At 40.7% G+C, this 17,640-nt stretch overlaps 1 protein-coding gene across 1 annotated transcript in view; it reads left to right on the top strand.

Annotated features, from left to right (window-relative positions):
- Window positions 1–17,640, top strand: part of METTL16 (methyltransferase 16, RNA N6-adenosine) — a 98,805-nt gene that overhangs the window by 33,735 nt on the left and 47,430 nt on the right. The window contains exons 3-5 of the mRNA XM_006167567.3: window positions 3,072–3,271; window positions 11,750–11,890; window positions 14,735–14,850. Coding sequence (XP_006167629.1) covers window positions 3,072–3,271; window positions 11,750–11,890; window positions 14,735–14,850 — 457 coding nt within the window. The remainder of the gene's footprint in view (window positions 1–3,071; window positions 3,272–11,749; window positions 11,891–14,734; window positions 14,851–17,640) is intronic.

Raw genomic sequence — 17,640 nt, 5'->3', positions numbered from 1 at the left:
AAGTGTTTAAGGTTCTAAGAAGTACTTATATTTGCTATATAATGTATTTTTGTATGAATAACATCTGCATTTCCGAACTCTGATTCTGCCATCATTACTCTTTTCATACTTTTATTATGAAAATTATGTTTTGGGGGGCCAACAGGTGGTGTGGGTTAAGGTGCTAGACTCCCTCATAGCTGATCATCCCCAAAATCCCCAGAGGAGGGAGAGATGGAGAAAGGATCATAGCGGGATCATGCCCCATGGGGAATATTTTCACACTCTCTGTCTCTTTCTAGAGGGGTCCTGCACTCTGGCAATCTGGCAAATTTAATAAAAAAAAATCTATTACAAGGTCAGATGGGAGATAATGGAGATGTTTATTGTCATTATTCTGCTTGTTTTTATAATTGTTTCCATTGTTCCATGTCTCTAAAAATATTTATTGCTCCTATAAATATTTAAATAACTACCATTGTATTCTCTATAGAGTTATAAAATTTCAGTTGTATGGACCCTTAGATTATTGTAGCTAATCCCTTAGTTGCACTGATGGAGAAACCAAGACCTGAAATAACTTGGTTAATAAGTCCGTGGCTAATTAATTGCAGTGCCAGTATTAGAGTTCAGGTCCCCTAACTCCTGAACTAGGACATTTGGCTGGGCAGAATTGAGGGAGCTTGGGTCCATGGTATCTTCTAGGTACCTTCTTAGCACTCGTTCTTCCTTCTGTCTCGGCACACAAGCACTCAGAAGGACATTGGATTTTTCTAAAGGCTTGGTCATTAGATGATCCCATAAGTAGATGGGGCAGGCCAGAAGTTTGAGGGGCTAGATAGTGAGAGATCAGTAATACAGTACTCTGCAAAACTGACCCACATGGGAAGGTTCTGGGTTTGTGTCTGGAGACCTCCATGAACAGGATAGGTATGAGTATGCCCGTGATCTGGGTCTGGCTAAAGCTGGGAAGGGGTCATAGCATGAAGACTCCATTGGACATGTTGTTTCTCTGTCTGTCTCTGTCATTTTTGCTCATGGAAAAAAGAAACGAATACTTTTTTTTTTTTTTTAATTTCAAAAAGAAATTTGAGAATGGTCTGTGTTTGACCATTTGAGAGACTTCCAAAAAGTTCATGAAAAATGTATTATGAGAAACAGTGCATAGATTTCAAATTTTTAAAATAATTATTTTAATTTTGTGTATTCATTTATTTTAATTTGACCAGAGAGAGAGATGTGGGGGGAGGGGGAGGGGAGAGTGAAAAAGCAAGTCACCAGGTCAAGGACTTGAACCCATGATCAGCCATGTGGGAGTGTCCAGTGCCTAAACCGCCACACCACCTGCTGGTCCCAATTTCAATTTTTTTATACCAAAATAAACTTTTAGATTTTTATTTATTTATTTATTTATTTTTTGCCATAGTGCATGTGCATTTGCTGTGCAGAGAGACGGAGACAAAGAGAGAGAAAATAAGAAATCACCCTCCAGGGGCATGACCGTGCTGCAGTCTTTTCTCCATTCTCTTTTTGTGATTTTGGACATAAATTCGCAGATGCCTGGCATGATTTTTCAAGCCACTAGGCCCAGGACTCGAACCTGATTGGCCACATGGTAATCTAGAACCTTAACCACCACACCAAATGCTGGCCCCATAAACTCATATTTTACTTCCACTTTTTAGAAAGATTTTGAAGATTTCTTGTAACAATGTATGGCCAGACTTTAAAGAGACAGTTTAAAAGCCCCCTCCTCATTTTTTTTTTTTTTTGAGAGATTTTTGCTATAGGGCATGTGCGCTCGCCAGAAAGACAGAGAGAGACAGATAGACAGAAAGTAAGAAATCACACCCGAGGGAGGATGGCCACGCCACAATCCCTTCTCCACCATTCTCCTCTCGGGATCTTAGGCACACGTGCACATGTGCCCGGTGTGAGTTTAAGATCTGGGATTTGAACCACGGTTGACTATATGGGAGTCCAGCGACGTAGCCATTACGCCTACTGCTGATCCCACTTATCCTATTTTTATTAAATACTTTTAAATTTTTAAGAATTATTTATTTTATTCATTCATTCTTTTTTTTCTTTATTTTTTTTTTTAATTTGACCAGAGAGAAGTACAAGGGGGGCAGAGGGGAGTGAGAAAGCAAGCCTCCAGGTCTCGGACTCAAACTGTATACAACCATGTGGGTGTCCAGCACCTTAACTACCACACCTTAACCACCACGCCATCTGCTGGCTCCTAAATACATTTTTAGGGACCAGCAGGTGGCGTGGTGGTTAAGGCCCTCTGGACTCCTACATTGCTGACTGAGGTTCATATCCCAGACCTGGCAGCTTGCTTTCTCACTTTCCCTTTCTCTCTCACTTCACCCTTCTCTAGTCAAATTTAAAAATAAATAAGGTTTAATAAAATAGTTCATTTAAAAAAATTTTTTTTAGTTGCCGGAGGGCACATGCATTCATGGAGTGGGAGAAGTACTCCCATATGGGATGTGGTCATACTGCAGTCCTTTCTGCTCCATTTCTCCATCCTGTCGAGATTTTGGGCCTACACGTGAATATGCCTGGTGTGTTTTCCAAGCTGTGAACCAGACTTGAGCCCTGGTTGGCCATTTGGGATCCAGCTTTCTCTTTTTGGCACTTAACTGCTGTACTATAGGCTTGGCCCAGTAGCCAGCATTTGTAAAATAGTTATTGTGTACCAGGCATTATGCTAAGTATGGACTTTCCACAGATTTATCTCACAGCAGCAACAGTGTCTATTTGCATTGTCATCTGGGTACTATTGCCATTTTACAGCTGAATAAATAGTCCCATAGAGGTAACTAACTTGTCCAAAGTCACATAGCTAAGGGGACAGTCAGGGAGGATTTTGAACAGCAGCACTCTTAATCTCTGCTCCATGTATGGATATGCGTGTGGTGGAAAACCGTACTGCCTTTCACGTGCTGCAACTGTGTTAGATACCGGTGTATGTGCCTCTGTTCTAAATGCTCTACATCGTTGTTCATGTGTGGTCTGATGGCATAGCTCATACAGCATAATGAGCCTTACTAATCAGTTTTACGTTTTTCTCTATCCCTCAGTCTTAATTTTAAAGACCCTGGAGCCGTCAGAGCTCTGACTTGTACCCTTCTAAGGGAAGACTTTGGACTTTCAATTGACATTCCATTGGAGAGACTAATTCCCACAGTTCCCTTGAGACTCAACTATATTCATTGGGTGGAAGATCTGATTGGTCACCAGGACTCTGACAAAAGTACTCTCCGAAGAGGAATCGACATAGGTATATGCCTTTTCTTTTCTAGCTAAATGTAAATTTCTTAACTTTTACAATGTCACATTCTTTGTGAACTTTTCTACTGGGTATTTCTTGTTGTGTTAAAATAAAGCTGGCTACATGGGGCCGGCAGGTGGTGTGGTGGTTAGGGGCACTAGACTTCCACATGGTCGACAGTGGTTTGAGTCCTGCACCTGGCAGCTTGTTTCTCACTTTCCTTCTTGCTCTCTCACTCTGTCCCTCTCTGTTCAAATTAAAATACATAAATAAAGTTAAATAAAATAATTCTTTTTTAAAAAAGAAAACCTGGCTACAGCAATATCTGTAGCTATATTTGGGCTTTTGTGCTGTTGCTTTCTCTTGAAAGAGATTGCCAGCTCTTTACAGGGAGCAGGTAAGAGAAGTACAGGTGAGGATGAGGCTCTTATTCACTTAGCTTTTTATGTCACCTTGAGATATCTATTTCTATTGTGCATCATTTTTACTCTGAATTATTTGATGTTAGAACAGTAGTCCTCATACTGGGATTTTTGAGGTGATGGCCATTTAATAAATGATCACATGGGGCTGGGCCCGTGGCCTCATCATTCAGGGAGCCAAATCACATGCATGTGGCCAACTACGTGGTTTGAATCATGGCCTTGTTAGCTTGAAAAACACGTTGGGAATGTGAGTGTTTATGCTTCAAATCTTTGCAGGTTAGAGAAGTGGAAGAGAAGGGATTGCGGCTTAACTGTGTCCCATTAGGAGATGCTTTCTCTCTCTCCCTCACTCTCTCTCTCTCTCTCTCTGCCTCTCTGTCTTGCGATCTTACATGTCCTCTGTTAACTTAAAGATCAGGGCCAGCAGGTGGTGTGGTGGTTGGGGCACACTGGACTCCCACATGGCTCACAGCAGTTCGAGTCCTCGACCTGGCAGCTTACTTGCTCATTTTCTCTGTCTGTGTCTGTCTGTCTCTGGCGAGCACACATGCCCTATAGCAAATTAAAAATAAATAAATAAAATTAAATAATTCTTAAGAAAGAAAAGAGTTTGGAACCAGCAGATGGCGTAATGGCTATGTCCCTGGACTCTCATGTAGTTGACCGTGGTTTGAGTCCTGGACCCAGTGGCTTAAACTCATGCCGAGCACATGTGTGTGCGTGCCCAAGATCCCAAGAGGAAAATGGAGGAGAAGGGATTGCATCATGGCCATCCCCCTTAGGGGTGCTTTCTTGCTTTCTAGCTCTTTGTCTGTCTCTGTCTTTCTGGCAAGTGCATGTGCCCTATAGCAAAAACCTCTCCAAAAAAAAAAAAGAAAGGAAAAGACTTTTAAAAATAAAACAAAAGATCATGTTAGCTTGAATGTTTCTAGGAGTCTCGGATAGTGATTTGGAGAAGGTATTGAATCTGAGATTAAAGATACAAAAAAGTCAGCAAGTTAAAGTAAATGATTCTTTTATTGAGAGAAACCTCTCCTCGTTTTGTTTTGTTTTGTTTTGTTTTGTTTTTTATTGTTATAGGGTATGTGTGTTCACTGGCGAGATAGAAAGTGAGAAATCACCCCCATGCTCCCAGGGAAGATGGCCATGAACAACTGACTCTTTTTTGGAGAGATTTTTTGCTATAGGGTGTGTGTGCTCTTTGGAGAGATAGAAAGTGAGAAATCACCCCTCAGGGGGATGGCCAGGCTGTAATTCCTTCTCCTCTTGAGATTTTTGGCGCACATATATACATGCCTGGTATGATTTTTAAGCTGCAGGGTCTGGGACTTGATCTGCTGTTGGCCATGTCTAGTACCTTAACCATTATGCCACCTGCTGGTCACAGCTAATTTTGTTTTTCAAAATAGTATAGTTATTGTTTTGGGGGGAGGTTTTTTTTTTTGGCTTTTTTGTTTGTTTGTTTGGAGAGGTTTTTTGATAGAGGGCGTGTGTGCTCACCAGAAAGAGAGAGAGACAGACAGAAAGCGGAAAATCACCCCTCAGTGGGGATGGCCACGCTGCAATCCCTTCTCCTTCATTCTCCTCTCAGGATCTTGGGCATGCACACATACGCGCCCAGCATGAGTCCAAGCCACTGGGTCCGGTACTCGAGCCACAGTCAGCTACATGGGAATCCAGCGACATAGCCATTACGGCAACTGCTGGTCCCGAAAATAGCATAGTTATTATTAGCAGGCCAGCAGGTGGCATGGTGGTATGGTGTTTAAAGGTGCTAGACTCCCAAGTGGCTGACTATAGTTTGAGTCCTGGACCTGGTGACTTGCTTTCTCATTTTCTCTCTCTCTCTCTCTTTCTCTCTCACTCTGTCCCTCTCTGGTCAAATTAAAATAAATAATAAATAAATAAAGTTTAAAAAAATTAAGTTAAATAGAATATTTAAAAATAGCAATCACAATTTCTAGATAGTAAATGTTTAACTTTGAAGTTTGCTTTTTTTTTTTTTTTTTTTTTTTTTTTAAGTTTTGCTCTAGAGTACAGGTACTCACTGGAGACAGAGAGTGCGAGAGACAGACAGAGAGAAAGCAACCCTTTGGGGGATGGCCATGCCACAGTCTCTTTTCTTCCATTCTTCTCTCAGGATCTAGAGCATGCACAAATGTTTCTCAAGCCTCTAGGTCTGGAACTTGGACTGTGCTGTCGGCCACGTGGGACCCAGCCACCTTAACCTCTGCACCACCTGCTGGCCCTGCATGCATTTTTAGCAAACATTTTCGGTCTTTATCTTACATAACCTTTCAGAAATATATTTGTTTTTAGTGTATTGTCATGAAAGTGAGACAAAAAGAAGTAAAAGACAGGCACCCTGGACCAGTCCTGTGGCCTGGTGTTTAAGAGAGCCAGATCCCACATCGCCCACCATGCAGTTCAGATGCAGCCACATGGGCTTGAGAAACATGCTGGGCAAGCATGCCCAAGATTCTGACAGGTTGTACAAATGGAGAAGAAGGGATTGTGCAGTGATTATGCCCCACTAGGGGGTGTTCTCTCTCTCTCTCTCTCTTTCTCAAGAGGACACACATCCTCTGGCTTATAAAAAAAAAAAAAAAGACACCCTCAACAGGGTACCAAACCCTGATCCCTCTTGGCCTTCCCAGCCAGCTAGGATCATGTGCTAGCATGTATGGGTTGACTAAGGAATTGAACTTGGAATGTTCTCTATGGGTTCAGCATTGCTTTAGATAATGCATGACCGCTCTACTACTGAGCTGGCCTCAACAGCATTTCATTCTCAATCTACTTGGCACCAGTGTCCTCTGGCTTTCCTCTTTTATTTCTACTCACTCTTCTCCACTTTTCAGGCCTACCTTCCTGTATTTGATCATTAGGTACTGATAATGCTTAATTACAACTCAGTCTTTAGCCCTTTTTTCATTCAGTACTCTACCCTAGGCAGTTTCATTCACATCTCTGTTTCCTACCTCTGTGCAAGCAAGACACATATTTACGTATTCTTCCAACTCAGGTTACTTTTCTTGACCTCTAGTCTCATGAGAAACTTGAGTATCTCAAAAACATCTCAGACTAAGGGACCAGCAATTAGTGTAATGGCTATGTCGCTAGACTCCCATGTAGTCGACCGCTGTTCGAGTCCTGGACCTGGTTGCTTAAACTCACGGCCAGTATGTGTACCCAAGATCCCAAGAGGAGAATGGAGAAGAAGGGATTGTGGTGTGGCCTTCCCCTATGTGGGGTGATTTCTCGCTTTCTGTCTCTCTGTCTCTCTCTGTTTTTCTGGTGAGCTCACGCGCCCTATAGCAAAAACCTTTAAAAAAAAAAAAAAAACTCAGGCTTACAGTGTCCAAGATCAAACTTATAATTTTTTTCTTAATTTTTTTCCCAGTTTTTTCTTTTTGAAACAATTTCTTTTTTACATTTAATTTTTGTATATCTATATAGTGTATGTCTTTCTTTTTTTTTTAAAGGTTTCTGTAATAGTGTGCATGTGCTTGCTGGAGAGACTAACAGTGAGAAGGAAAGTAAGAAATCTCTCCCTGAGGGGATGGTCATGCCACAGTTCTTTCTCCTCTGTATTCTTTTCAGGATTTTGGGTACACACACATGTATGCCCATCATAAATTTCAAGTCAAGAAGTCCAGGACTTGAACCATAGCCAACCACGTGGGAGTCCAGCACCTTAACCGCACTACCTGCTGGCCCCTGTATGATATATTTCAGTAAATCTGCTCTGTTCGCCTTGATATTTACTTCTCCCATTCTGACTGAGAATGTCTGTCAGTATTTCCTGTTGATTTTTTTTTTCTCTTAAATGTATCTTAAATTATCTAGTTCTATCTCCATTGCCACCATCCCAGCCTAAGTCACCACCATCTCTCACCTCATCTACAGAATCGCTTCTCGCGTGGTCAGCACTCATCTATCTGTTCTGTTGCCCAAAATTTCCATTCTCTATGCTACATCCAGAAAATATGTATAAATTCATATCTAATAACATCTTCACTGCTTTAATGGCTTTTGGTTTTTTTGATAAGCATATAAAACTCGGAGTAGGCCTAAGTTAGAATTCCATTGTGTGATCTTTACTCTCTTTTCTAAGCTTTTCTAAGCATCTAATGTGATTCTTTTCCTTGTCTTTTAGTTCTTCTAATAACTCATCATGACCCCAGGCCTTTGTGTATATTATTCCCTCTGCCTGGAACTTCCCCTGCTTCCCATATTTAATTCTCTTTATACTTTAGTTGTTAGCTCAAGCCTTGTTTTCTCAGCAGAGTCTTCCTTCATGGTAATTATTTTATTTTTTCAAGTTTATTTATCTCTTCCACGAGAGAGAGACAAGAGGGACCAGCAGTTGGCTATGTCGCTGGACTCCTATGTAGTCGACCGTGGTTCGCGTCCCGGACCCAGTGGCTTAAACTCACGCCAGGCACGTGTGCGTGCATGCCCAAGATCCCAATAGGAGAATGGAGGAGAAGGGATTGTGGTGTGGCCATCCCCCCTGGGGGGTGATTTCTCGCTTTCTATCTCTCTGTCTGTCTCTGTCTGGCAAGCGCACACGCCCTATAGCAAAAACCTCTAAAAAAAAATTTTTTTTTAAAAAAAAGAGAGTGACAGAGAGACAGGCACTCCCAACAGAGTCCCCAGCCTGACATCTACCACGAGTAACTGCCAGCCCTGATCCTGGGTGTTCTTGCACACACACGGCGTGCTCAGCAAGCTTCCAGAATGCAAACCCAGGCCCTTTTGCTGTGTGAATCCAGTTTGATTACCACTGCACCATGACCTGCCTTTATTTTAGTTTTAACTACACATTCACTTACCTGATTATTTGGTTAATGTCATTCTCTGCCACGAGATTACACAGTGCAGTCTGTTGTTCTTTGCTTATTGTAATATCCCAAGGCTTAGAAAGTTTCTGATACCTAGTAGGTGTCCAGCAAATTTGTTGCATGCTTATGGTTAAATAGGGCATTCTTTTTTCTATTTTTTTTTAAGAGGTTTTTGCTATAGGGTGTGTGCGCTCGCAAAAAAGAGGGAGAGACAGACAGAAAGCGAGAAATCACTCCCCAGGGGGCATGGCCACACCTCAGTCCCTTCTCTCAGGATTTTGGGCATGCACGCAGTCTCACCGGCGTGAGTTTAGGCCACCGAGTCCGGGACCCTAACCGCGGTCGACTACATGGGAGTCCAGGGACAGCCATTACGCCATCGCTGCACTCCCAATAGGGCATTCTTTTAACATTCCAAAATTCTGACCATTGCCTATGAGCTATGTGTTATGTAAAGCAGTGGGGTTTAACAAAGCTTTTGCCCTTTTATAATCATGGCAGAATATTGGTCTGATGGGTTCTAGAAATCTTAAAAAGCTTGACAGCCTACTTGGTACTAATTTGATTTTAATTATGCCCCAAACCTTCTAAAATAGCACTTGGGGATATAGGAGGTTAATGGATTTTAGCTCTTCACAAGGGGCACTGCTTTCTGAAATCACATTCATTCTAATTAGGGTTTTATATAAATTCTTCCCCCAGACTCCATCGGTTTGCTCTAATTCTTTGATTATATACTTTCCATTTTTATTTATCATTACAATGATTACTACCCATTTAAAATGTCATTTGGCTTTCTGAGGGATTAGAGTGTAATAATTCAGGTCTTTTGGTCTTGAGACTTGAGAAACCTTTCTTTAGGTGGAGGATAGGTATTTTACCCTCATGAGTCTGAAGGAAAGTAGGCTTAGAGAGAAGCAGTTGTTGAGAGTCAAGGACTTGGGATCTGATCTAGATATTTTTCCTACAAAGCTGAAAGTAGTATTGGAATCTTGTTTCGAATAGCTCTGGTTTACCAGAATGACTCGTAGGGCTAGGTAATTGTGGCTTCTGAGAGGAGCTTGGGTACCTCTTACCACACCTGTCTTCACTACCTCACAATTCTCCCAAGAATCAATTTTTTTGCCCCATAGCACTGGGACCAGGAGATTGCTGGGCACACATGACAGGCAGTGCAGCAGCCACTGTAGCTGTCAGAGCTTTACTGTTCCAGGCATCAACTGTTGTTCGTTCGTTTCCTTCCTTCCTTTTTTCTTTTCTTTTCTTTTCTTTTTTCTTTTCTTTTTTCTTTTCTTTTCTCTTTTCTTTTCTTTTCTTTTCTTTTCTTTTCTTTCCCTTCCCCTTTTCCTTTTCCTCTTTCTTTCTTTCTTCCTTCCTTGCTTCCTTCCTTTTTTCTTTTCTTTTTTTTTCTTTTCTTTCCCTTTTCCTTTTCCTCTTTCTTTCTTCCTTCCTTCCTTGCTTCCTTTGCTTCCTTTCCTTCCTTTCCTTCCTTCATGCCTAAAGGTGTGTGTACATGCATGAGGGGGGGAGAAATTGAGAGAGAAAACACCACAGTGTTGCCTATTCTTGCCATGATCCTTTTTTCTTTCATTTCTGCATCTAATCCTGGGTACATGTGCATGTGTTTAGCATGTCGGAACTTGGATTAGAACTCCGGTTGGTCATGTGAGATTTGGCTTCTTCTGCAGAGTACTTAACCTCTGTGCCATTGGACCACCCCTGTCCTGTCTTATATTAGCTTATTCTGAATACCTAATGAGGAAGCAGTCCGATGAGCCTGGATTTCCTCTGGGTTAGGATTAACTCCAACCTCTACCCTTTCCCACCAGACCCTTAGGAGGCTAGACTAGGATGTGATCAGGGGAAAGCAGGCCTGGAATAGCTGGGATAAGCTGACTTCTGGAGGTCCTTAAGAGAAACATTGATGTCCTTTCTCTTAAATATACTCCTTAGGATTTAATTGAGTAGGCTTAGTCAGTGGTTGATAAATAGTATTTGTGGTTAGTATATAGTGCAGTCCAAGACTAGAGGTTCTTCATACATGTTTTGGGCCAAACCCTCGTTGTCAGTGATTTTTGCCTGGAGTGTTTGCCTGTGAATACCTCCCTTGAAACTGTGGGAGAGCTAGCCAATGGCTCTCATGTTTTGGATCCAAATTAAGTGTCTTTTCATGGCTCCACATCTAAGAAACAAATTCTTCTTCTTCTTTTTTTTTAATTTCTGGTTTCATTCAAGTAACAACAAAGAAGTATGCGGACTTGGGTAGTTTATATCATGAAAATTGCATATCATGTGTATTTTTTTCTGCTTTTGAAGACTGGGATGTACATTGATGGTTTTTAAGCAATTACTATGGAATTTTAACAAATAGCATTGACTTCTTTTAAGCAAATGAAGTTTTGTATGAAATTTAAATGGAAAAGTTTTGGGGCTGGTAATTTAAGGTATGGCAGTTAAGATAATTAAATTAACTAGTCATGAATTCCCTGACCTCTGATGATGTGCACTTCATTTTACATAAAACACAAAAGAACAGTGAGTTTTCTGATCCTCTAGGAAGCTTAAGTCTTTTTTCTTTCTTTCTTTCTTTTTTCAGTAGAGAGATTTTTGCTATAGGGCATGCGCGCTCACTGGAGAGACAGAAAAAGACAAAAAGCGAGAAATCACCCCTAGGGGGGGATGGCCATACCGCAATCCCTTCTCCTCCATTCTCCTCTCAAGATCTTGGACACCGCACACATGCGCACCTGGTGTGAACTTTAAGCCATCAGGTCCAGGACTTGAACCACGGTTGAGTGTGTGGGAGTCCAGTGATGTAACAATTATGCCATCTGCTGGTCCCAGGAAATTTAAGTCTTATTATGAGGAAAGGCTAATGTACATGAAATGACTAAAGAACCCACTAGCCACAGCACATATGAAATCGTGCCAGTGTGTGGTTTATACTGCTGCATGAGGGTGTAAGAATTCTGAGAAAGGGGGCTGGTAGGTGACATGGTGAAGAGCACTGGACTCCCACATGGCTGGCTGCGGTTCGAGCCCTGGACCTGGTGGCTTGCTTTCTCACTTTCTCTCTCTCTCTCTCTCTCTCTCTCTCTCTGTCCCTCTCTGGTCAAATTTTAAAAAAATCTGAGCAAAGGAGAATAGTGTTTTCACTGTTATTATCACCTTTCCCTCTGATGTGTAGTATGTGTTTTGAATTTTCATCTTACTAGGTACTGGTGCGTCCTGCATCTATCCCTTACTTGGAGCAACCTTAAATGGCTGGTATTTCCTTGCAACAGAAGTGGATGATATGTGTTTCAACTATGCAAAGAAAAATGTGGAACAGAATAATTTATCTGATCTCATAAAAGGTTAGCTCTACAGAATAAATATTCCCTATAAGTTTATTTATTTACCAATCTTTCTAATCTGAGTTTAATGCATAGACTTTTGTGATTTTTAAAAATTTGGCACATTGTAATTGCGTTTGCTATTTTGATAGAAAATAGTAAATACAGTCACTATTCATTATTCATGGGTCCCATATTTATTTATGAGTTTGCTTACATGCTGAAATACATTGATCTGTTATTTTAGTCAGTTTTCTTGAATAAATGTTTATTTCCTGTATGCTTTAGGGATCATTTCCAGAAACTAAATGGTTGTTTATTTGTTTGTATGTTTTCATAGACTAGTTTTAGGTTTACTGCAAGACTCAGTGCACAGTACTGACATTTCCTAAGTACCCCTTGCCTTCCTATAGGCTGTAGCCTGTCTCATCAACTTCTTCACCAGAAGGCAGCATTTCTTACAGTAGCTGAACTTACATCAGTACATCATCATTCAGAGTTCATGTTTACATTTGTGTTCATTCTTGGTATATTATATATTCTATGTTTTTGGACAAATGAAAATGACATGTATCTACCATGACACTATCATACAAAACAGTTTAACTGGTTTAAAAAGCTTCTGTTTTCCATGACAGGAGTTTAGATGAGAATTAGAGCAGTGGCTATGAGTTCAGTGTTAATGAATGCATCAGCAGTGTATATTAAATAAGCTATCTTTAAACAGAAACAAAATAAAGCAAGGGTATATATCCATCAGTTGATGACACTGTTGTGATTAGAGACTTGCAGGAACCCAACCTTGTGTTGCCCTAGGAGCCAGTGGTTCAGTATTCTCTGATTCATTGTTCATGGCAACTTGATAGAAAATACTAACTACTGCAAATAAAGAAAAATTGACTGTATATAAAGTAGTTTAGTCACCAGACCTTTCATTTTTTTTTCCAAAGAATTATTTTATTTAACTTTATTTATTTTAATTTGACCAGAGAGAGGGACAGAGTAAGAGTGAGAAAGAGAGAAAGAGAGAGAGAGAGCAAGAACGTGTGCGAGCGAGCAAGCAAGACACCGGGTCTGGGACTCGAACCGAGGTCGGCCATGTGGGAGTCCAGTGCTCCCAACCACCATGCCACCTGCCAGCCCCAATCACCAGGGCTTTAAAAGGAAGGAAACCTTGGGGCCAGCAGGTGAAGTGGTGGTTTAGGCACCGGACTTCCATGTGGCCAGTTATGGTTCAGTTTCCAGACCTCGAAGTTTGACGGTCACACTGGGCATGTGTACATCTGTGCCCAAAAGCTAGAGAGGAGAGTGGAAGAGAAGGGCCTGCGGTGTGGCCATCCACCCTAGGGGGTGATTTCTCATTTTCCCTTTCTCTGTCTCTCTCCCACGAGCACACGTGCCCTATGACAAAAACCTTTTAAAAAGGTGGGGGGGAACCCTGTTGTCAGTTAAACTTACTGCTTCAGCATCTGGAATTGTACTAAATATAGTCAAATTCCCTGTGAGCAGTACCTTTTTTGTGTGTGCTAATTTTATGTATAAAGCACTATTAATATTTTTATTAAAGAGATTTCATGTCTCTGAAAGAAATAAGTCTTAGTAGTGTTAAAATATCATTGTAAGAGGCATATGAATATTATTAATGTATTTTGTTTAGTTCTCCGTTTTTGTGTGACTAATTGTACCAAAATCGATCAGCTTTAAACAGTAAATTTATTATCTTATAAACACTTATTGTCTCTTAGTTTCTCTTAGGGTCAGGAGTTTGGGTGTGGCTTAGTTAGGTGGTTTCAGTTCAGTTTTTCTTGAGACTGCCATCAGGTTATTGGCTAGAGCTGCAATATCTGAAGGACTTAATGGTGGTGACTTCCAAGGTGACTCACTCATGTGGCCATTGCAAAGAAGCTTTAGTTCATTTCTAAAGCTCTCTCTCCAGAGCCATTTGAATGTCCTTAAGCATGGCAATTGACCTCTCGAAGAGCAAGTTAAGTATTGGGTCGTCAGAAAAGTCATGATGCTTTTTCTTTTTTGAGAGAGAGAATTTTATGCTGTAGGGTGCATAAGCTTACCAGAGAGACAGCAAAAGACAGAGAGAGAGAAAATAAGAAATCATCCCTCCTAGGGGGAATGGCCATGTCACAATCCCTTCTCCTCCATTCTCCTGCCAGGATTTTGTACACATCCACATATGTACCCGGCTTGAGTTTTAAGCCACCAGATCTAGGACTTGAACTGCAGTCGACTACATGGGTGTCCAGTGATGTAACTATTATGTCATCTGCTAGTCCCAAGAGAAACTTTTTGTTATAGGGCTCATGCACTTGCTTGAGAGACAGAGTCAGAGAGACAGAAAGCAAAAAAATCACACACAGACACACCCCCACAGGAGGGATGGCCACACCGCAATCCCTTTTCCGCATTCTTCTCTCGGGACCTTGGGCATTCACACTCATGGACCCAGCATGAGTTTCAAGTTGCTGGGTCCAGGACATGAACCACAATTGGCCATGTGGAAGTCCAGCGACATAACCATTACTCCATCTGCTGGTTCCAATGATGCATTTTTGCATGGAAAAATATATCATGACTTTCCTGACTACCCAGTATTTCAAGAGAAAGGACAAAGGAGGTTGCCCTTTTTATAGCTTGCCCTTTTTTTGACTTAGCTTCTAAGGTGACACCCTGTCACTCCCATCATACTCTGTTCAATAAAATTGAGTCACTTAAGTACATCCTACACTCAAGGGGAGGGAAATTAAATTTCACCTCTTGAAGGAAATAGTGTCAAAGAGTTTGTGGACGTTTTTAAAAACTACCAGAACATTAATACTTTTACTAGTTAACAGTCCCTATTTTTTCTCATAGTGGTAAAAGTGCCACAGAAGACACTCTTGATGGATGCTCTTAAAGAAGAATCTGAAATAATCTATGATTTTTGCATGTGCAACCCTCCCTTTTTTGCCAATCAGTTGGAAGCAAAGGTAAAGTATCTTTTGCTTTATTGTAATTGAATAAAGATGGTTCCCAACTTGTGATGGTTTCAGTTAGGACTTTTCTATTTTACAGTGGTGCCAAAGTGACACATTCAGTAGAAACCATACTTCAAATGCCCATATGCTTATTGTGTTTTTCACTTTCAGAACAGTGTTCAGTAAATTATATGAGATGTTCAACACTTCATTATAAACACTTTGTGTTAGGTGGTACTGCCCCTCTGTAGGCTAATGTAAATATTCTGAGCATGTTTTAGGTTGGCCCTGCTAATCTGTGATGTTGGGCTAAGCTTAGATGTAGTAAATTATTTTTTCTTAAGTTAACTTATTTATTTTATACATGATAGTGCATATACATATGTGAAAGAGAGAAGCACCAACAGCAGGGTCTCCTCCTATCTCAGTCCCCTTTCCCTAGCACTGGAACACATTAGAGTCTTGTGCATGTTTACTCATACCTGGGATGTTTTCAGGCCAAGCCCAGGTTCCAAGCCTGCAGTCAACTATGTGGCTTCTAGCACTGCAGTTCAGTTTGTTGCTAGCTGTGCCAGCCGGTTAAGCATAAATACGTTTTGTTTTTGGCAATGGGTGTCTGCACTTGCCAGACAGAGATGAGAGAGAGACAGACAGGCAAAGTGAGAAATCACAACCCATGAGGCATGGCCACACCATAGTCCCTTTTCCATTCTCTTGGGAGTTGGGGCATGCATTCACACATAGCTGGCATGTTTTCTCAATCCTCTGGGATCTAGGACTTGAACTGCACAGTTGGCCATGTGGGATCTAACCAACTGCTGACCCAGTTTTGGACTTAAATGTAATCATTTGATATGTCGTCTTTTGTGATTGGCTTCTTTTACTAGGAATGATAAATGCTTGGGACCAGCACTTGGCGTAATGGCTATGTCGCTAGACACCTATGTGTCTGTGATTTGAGTCCCGGACCTGGTGGCTTAAACTCACACTGGGCGCATGTGCATGCGTGTATGCCCAAGATCCCGAGAGGAGAATAGAGGAGAAGGGATTGCGGCATGGCCATCCCCTCTCGGGGGTGATTTCTTGCTTTCTGTCTCTCTGTCTCTCTCTGTCTTTCTGGTGAGCACACGTGCCCTATAGCAAAACCCTCTCCAGAAAAAAAAAAAAAAAAATGCTTTTTTAAACAGTTATTTATTTATTTAATTTTATTTATTCATTCATTCATTTTAATTTGACCAGTGAGAGACACACAGAGAGAAGAGAAGGAAAGTGAGAAAGTATGCCACCAGGTCCGGGACTCAAACCTCTCTGTTGGCCATGTGGGAATGTCCAGCACCTTAACCACCACGCCACCTGCTGGTCCCAAGAATAAATGCTTTTAAGGGGTTGTTGTAGGTGGTGTATTAGTGTATCCATTCCATTGAATGAATATATCACATTTTACTTATCCATTCACCAGTTGATAGACATTTGGGTTGTTTTCAACCTTTTAACTTGAATATGTAATGCTCCTATGAACATTGGTTTTCATTTCTCTTGGCTATATACCCAGGAGTGAAACTACTTGGTCATATGGTAACTGTTTAAGTAGGAACTACTAGACAATTTTTCAAAGTGACCGTACCATTTTATATTCTCACCAGCAGTAGTATACGAGGGTTCCAGTCCGCATCCTTGTTAACGCTTCTTTCTATGTATCTGTTTGTTTGATTATAGCTGTCGTAGTAGGTATGAAGTGTTATCTTGTGGTTTTGATTAGTATTTCCCTAATGGCTTGATGTTGAGCATCTTTTCATACACTTACTGGCCATTCGTATATCTTATTTAGAGAAATGCCTGTTCAGATCCTTTGTCCATTTTTAAATTGGTTGTTTTTCTTTTTATTATTGAGTATTCTTAGATATTATTTATAATTATCATAATTGTGTTATACATAATTGTTATTAAGAATTCTTTATATATCCTAGATACAAGTCCTTTATTAGATAACAGTTTGCAAAAATTTTTCTCCCATTCTGTGGGTTGTCTTTTCACTTGCTTGATGGTATCTTTTGTAGCTCAGAAGTGTGTGTTTATTTATTTATTTAAATTGGAGAGATTTTTGCTATAGGGTGCATGTGCTCACCAGAATGACAGAGTCAGAAAGCGAGAAATCACTCCCCGAGGGGGGACGGCCACACCGCAATCCCTTCTCCTCCATTCTCTTCTCGGGATCTTGGGCACCCATGTGCACATGCTCGACATGAATTTAAGCCACCGGGTCCAGGACTCGAACTGCAGTTGACTACATGGGAGCCCAGCAACATAGCGATTATGCCAACTGCTGGTCCTGAGAAGTTTTTAATTTTGATGATGTACAATTTATCTTTCTTTCTTTTTTTTTTTTTTTTTTTTTTTTTTTTTTTTGCTGTTTATGCTTTTAGTTTTATATCAAAGAAACCATTGCCTAATTCTAGGTCATGAATATTCTTGTTTTCTTTTAAGAGTTTATATAATAATTTCAGCTTTTACATTTAGTTCTTCATGCATTTTGAATTTATTTTTTTATATGATATGAAGTAAGAATAGATTAAGTATTTAAATTTAAAAAGCAAAGCCATAGAAACACTAGAAGAACACATAAGTAACTAATTAGCCTTCAGGTAGATTTTTTTTTGAGAGAGAGATTTTTGCTATAAAGTATGTACACTTGCCAGAAAGACAGATAGAAACAGAGAGGCAGAAAGCAAGAAATCACCCCCCAGGGTGGATGGCCATGCCACAATCCCTTCTCCTCCATTCTCCTCTCGGGATCTTGGGCAC

The sequence above is a fragment of the Tupaia chinensis genome, unplaced genomic scaffold (genome assembly GCF_000334495.1).
Source record: "Tupaia chinensis unplaced genomic scaffold, TupChi_1.0 Scaffold144899_1, whole genome shotgun sequence".
Lineage (NCBI taxonomy): Eukaryota > Metazoa > Chordata > Mammalia > Scandentia > Tupaiidae > Tupaia > Tupaia belangeri.
This window is presented reverse-complemented; position numbering and strand designations above follow the sequence as displayed.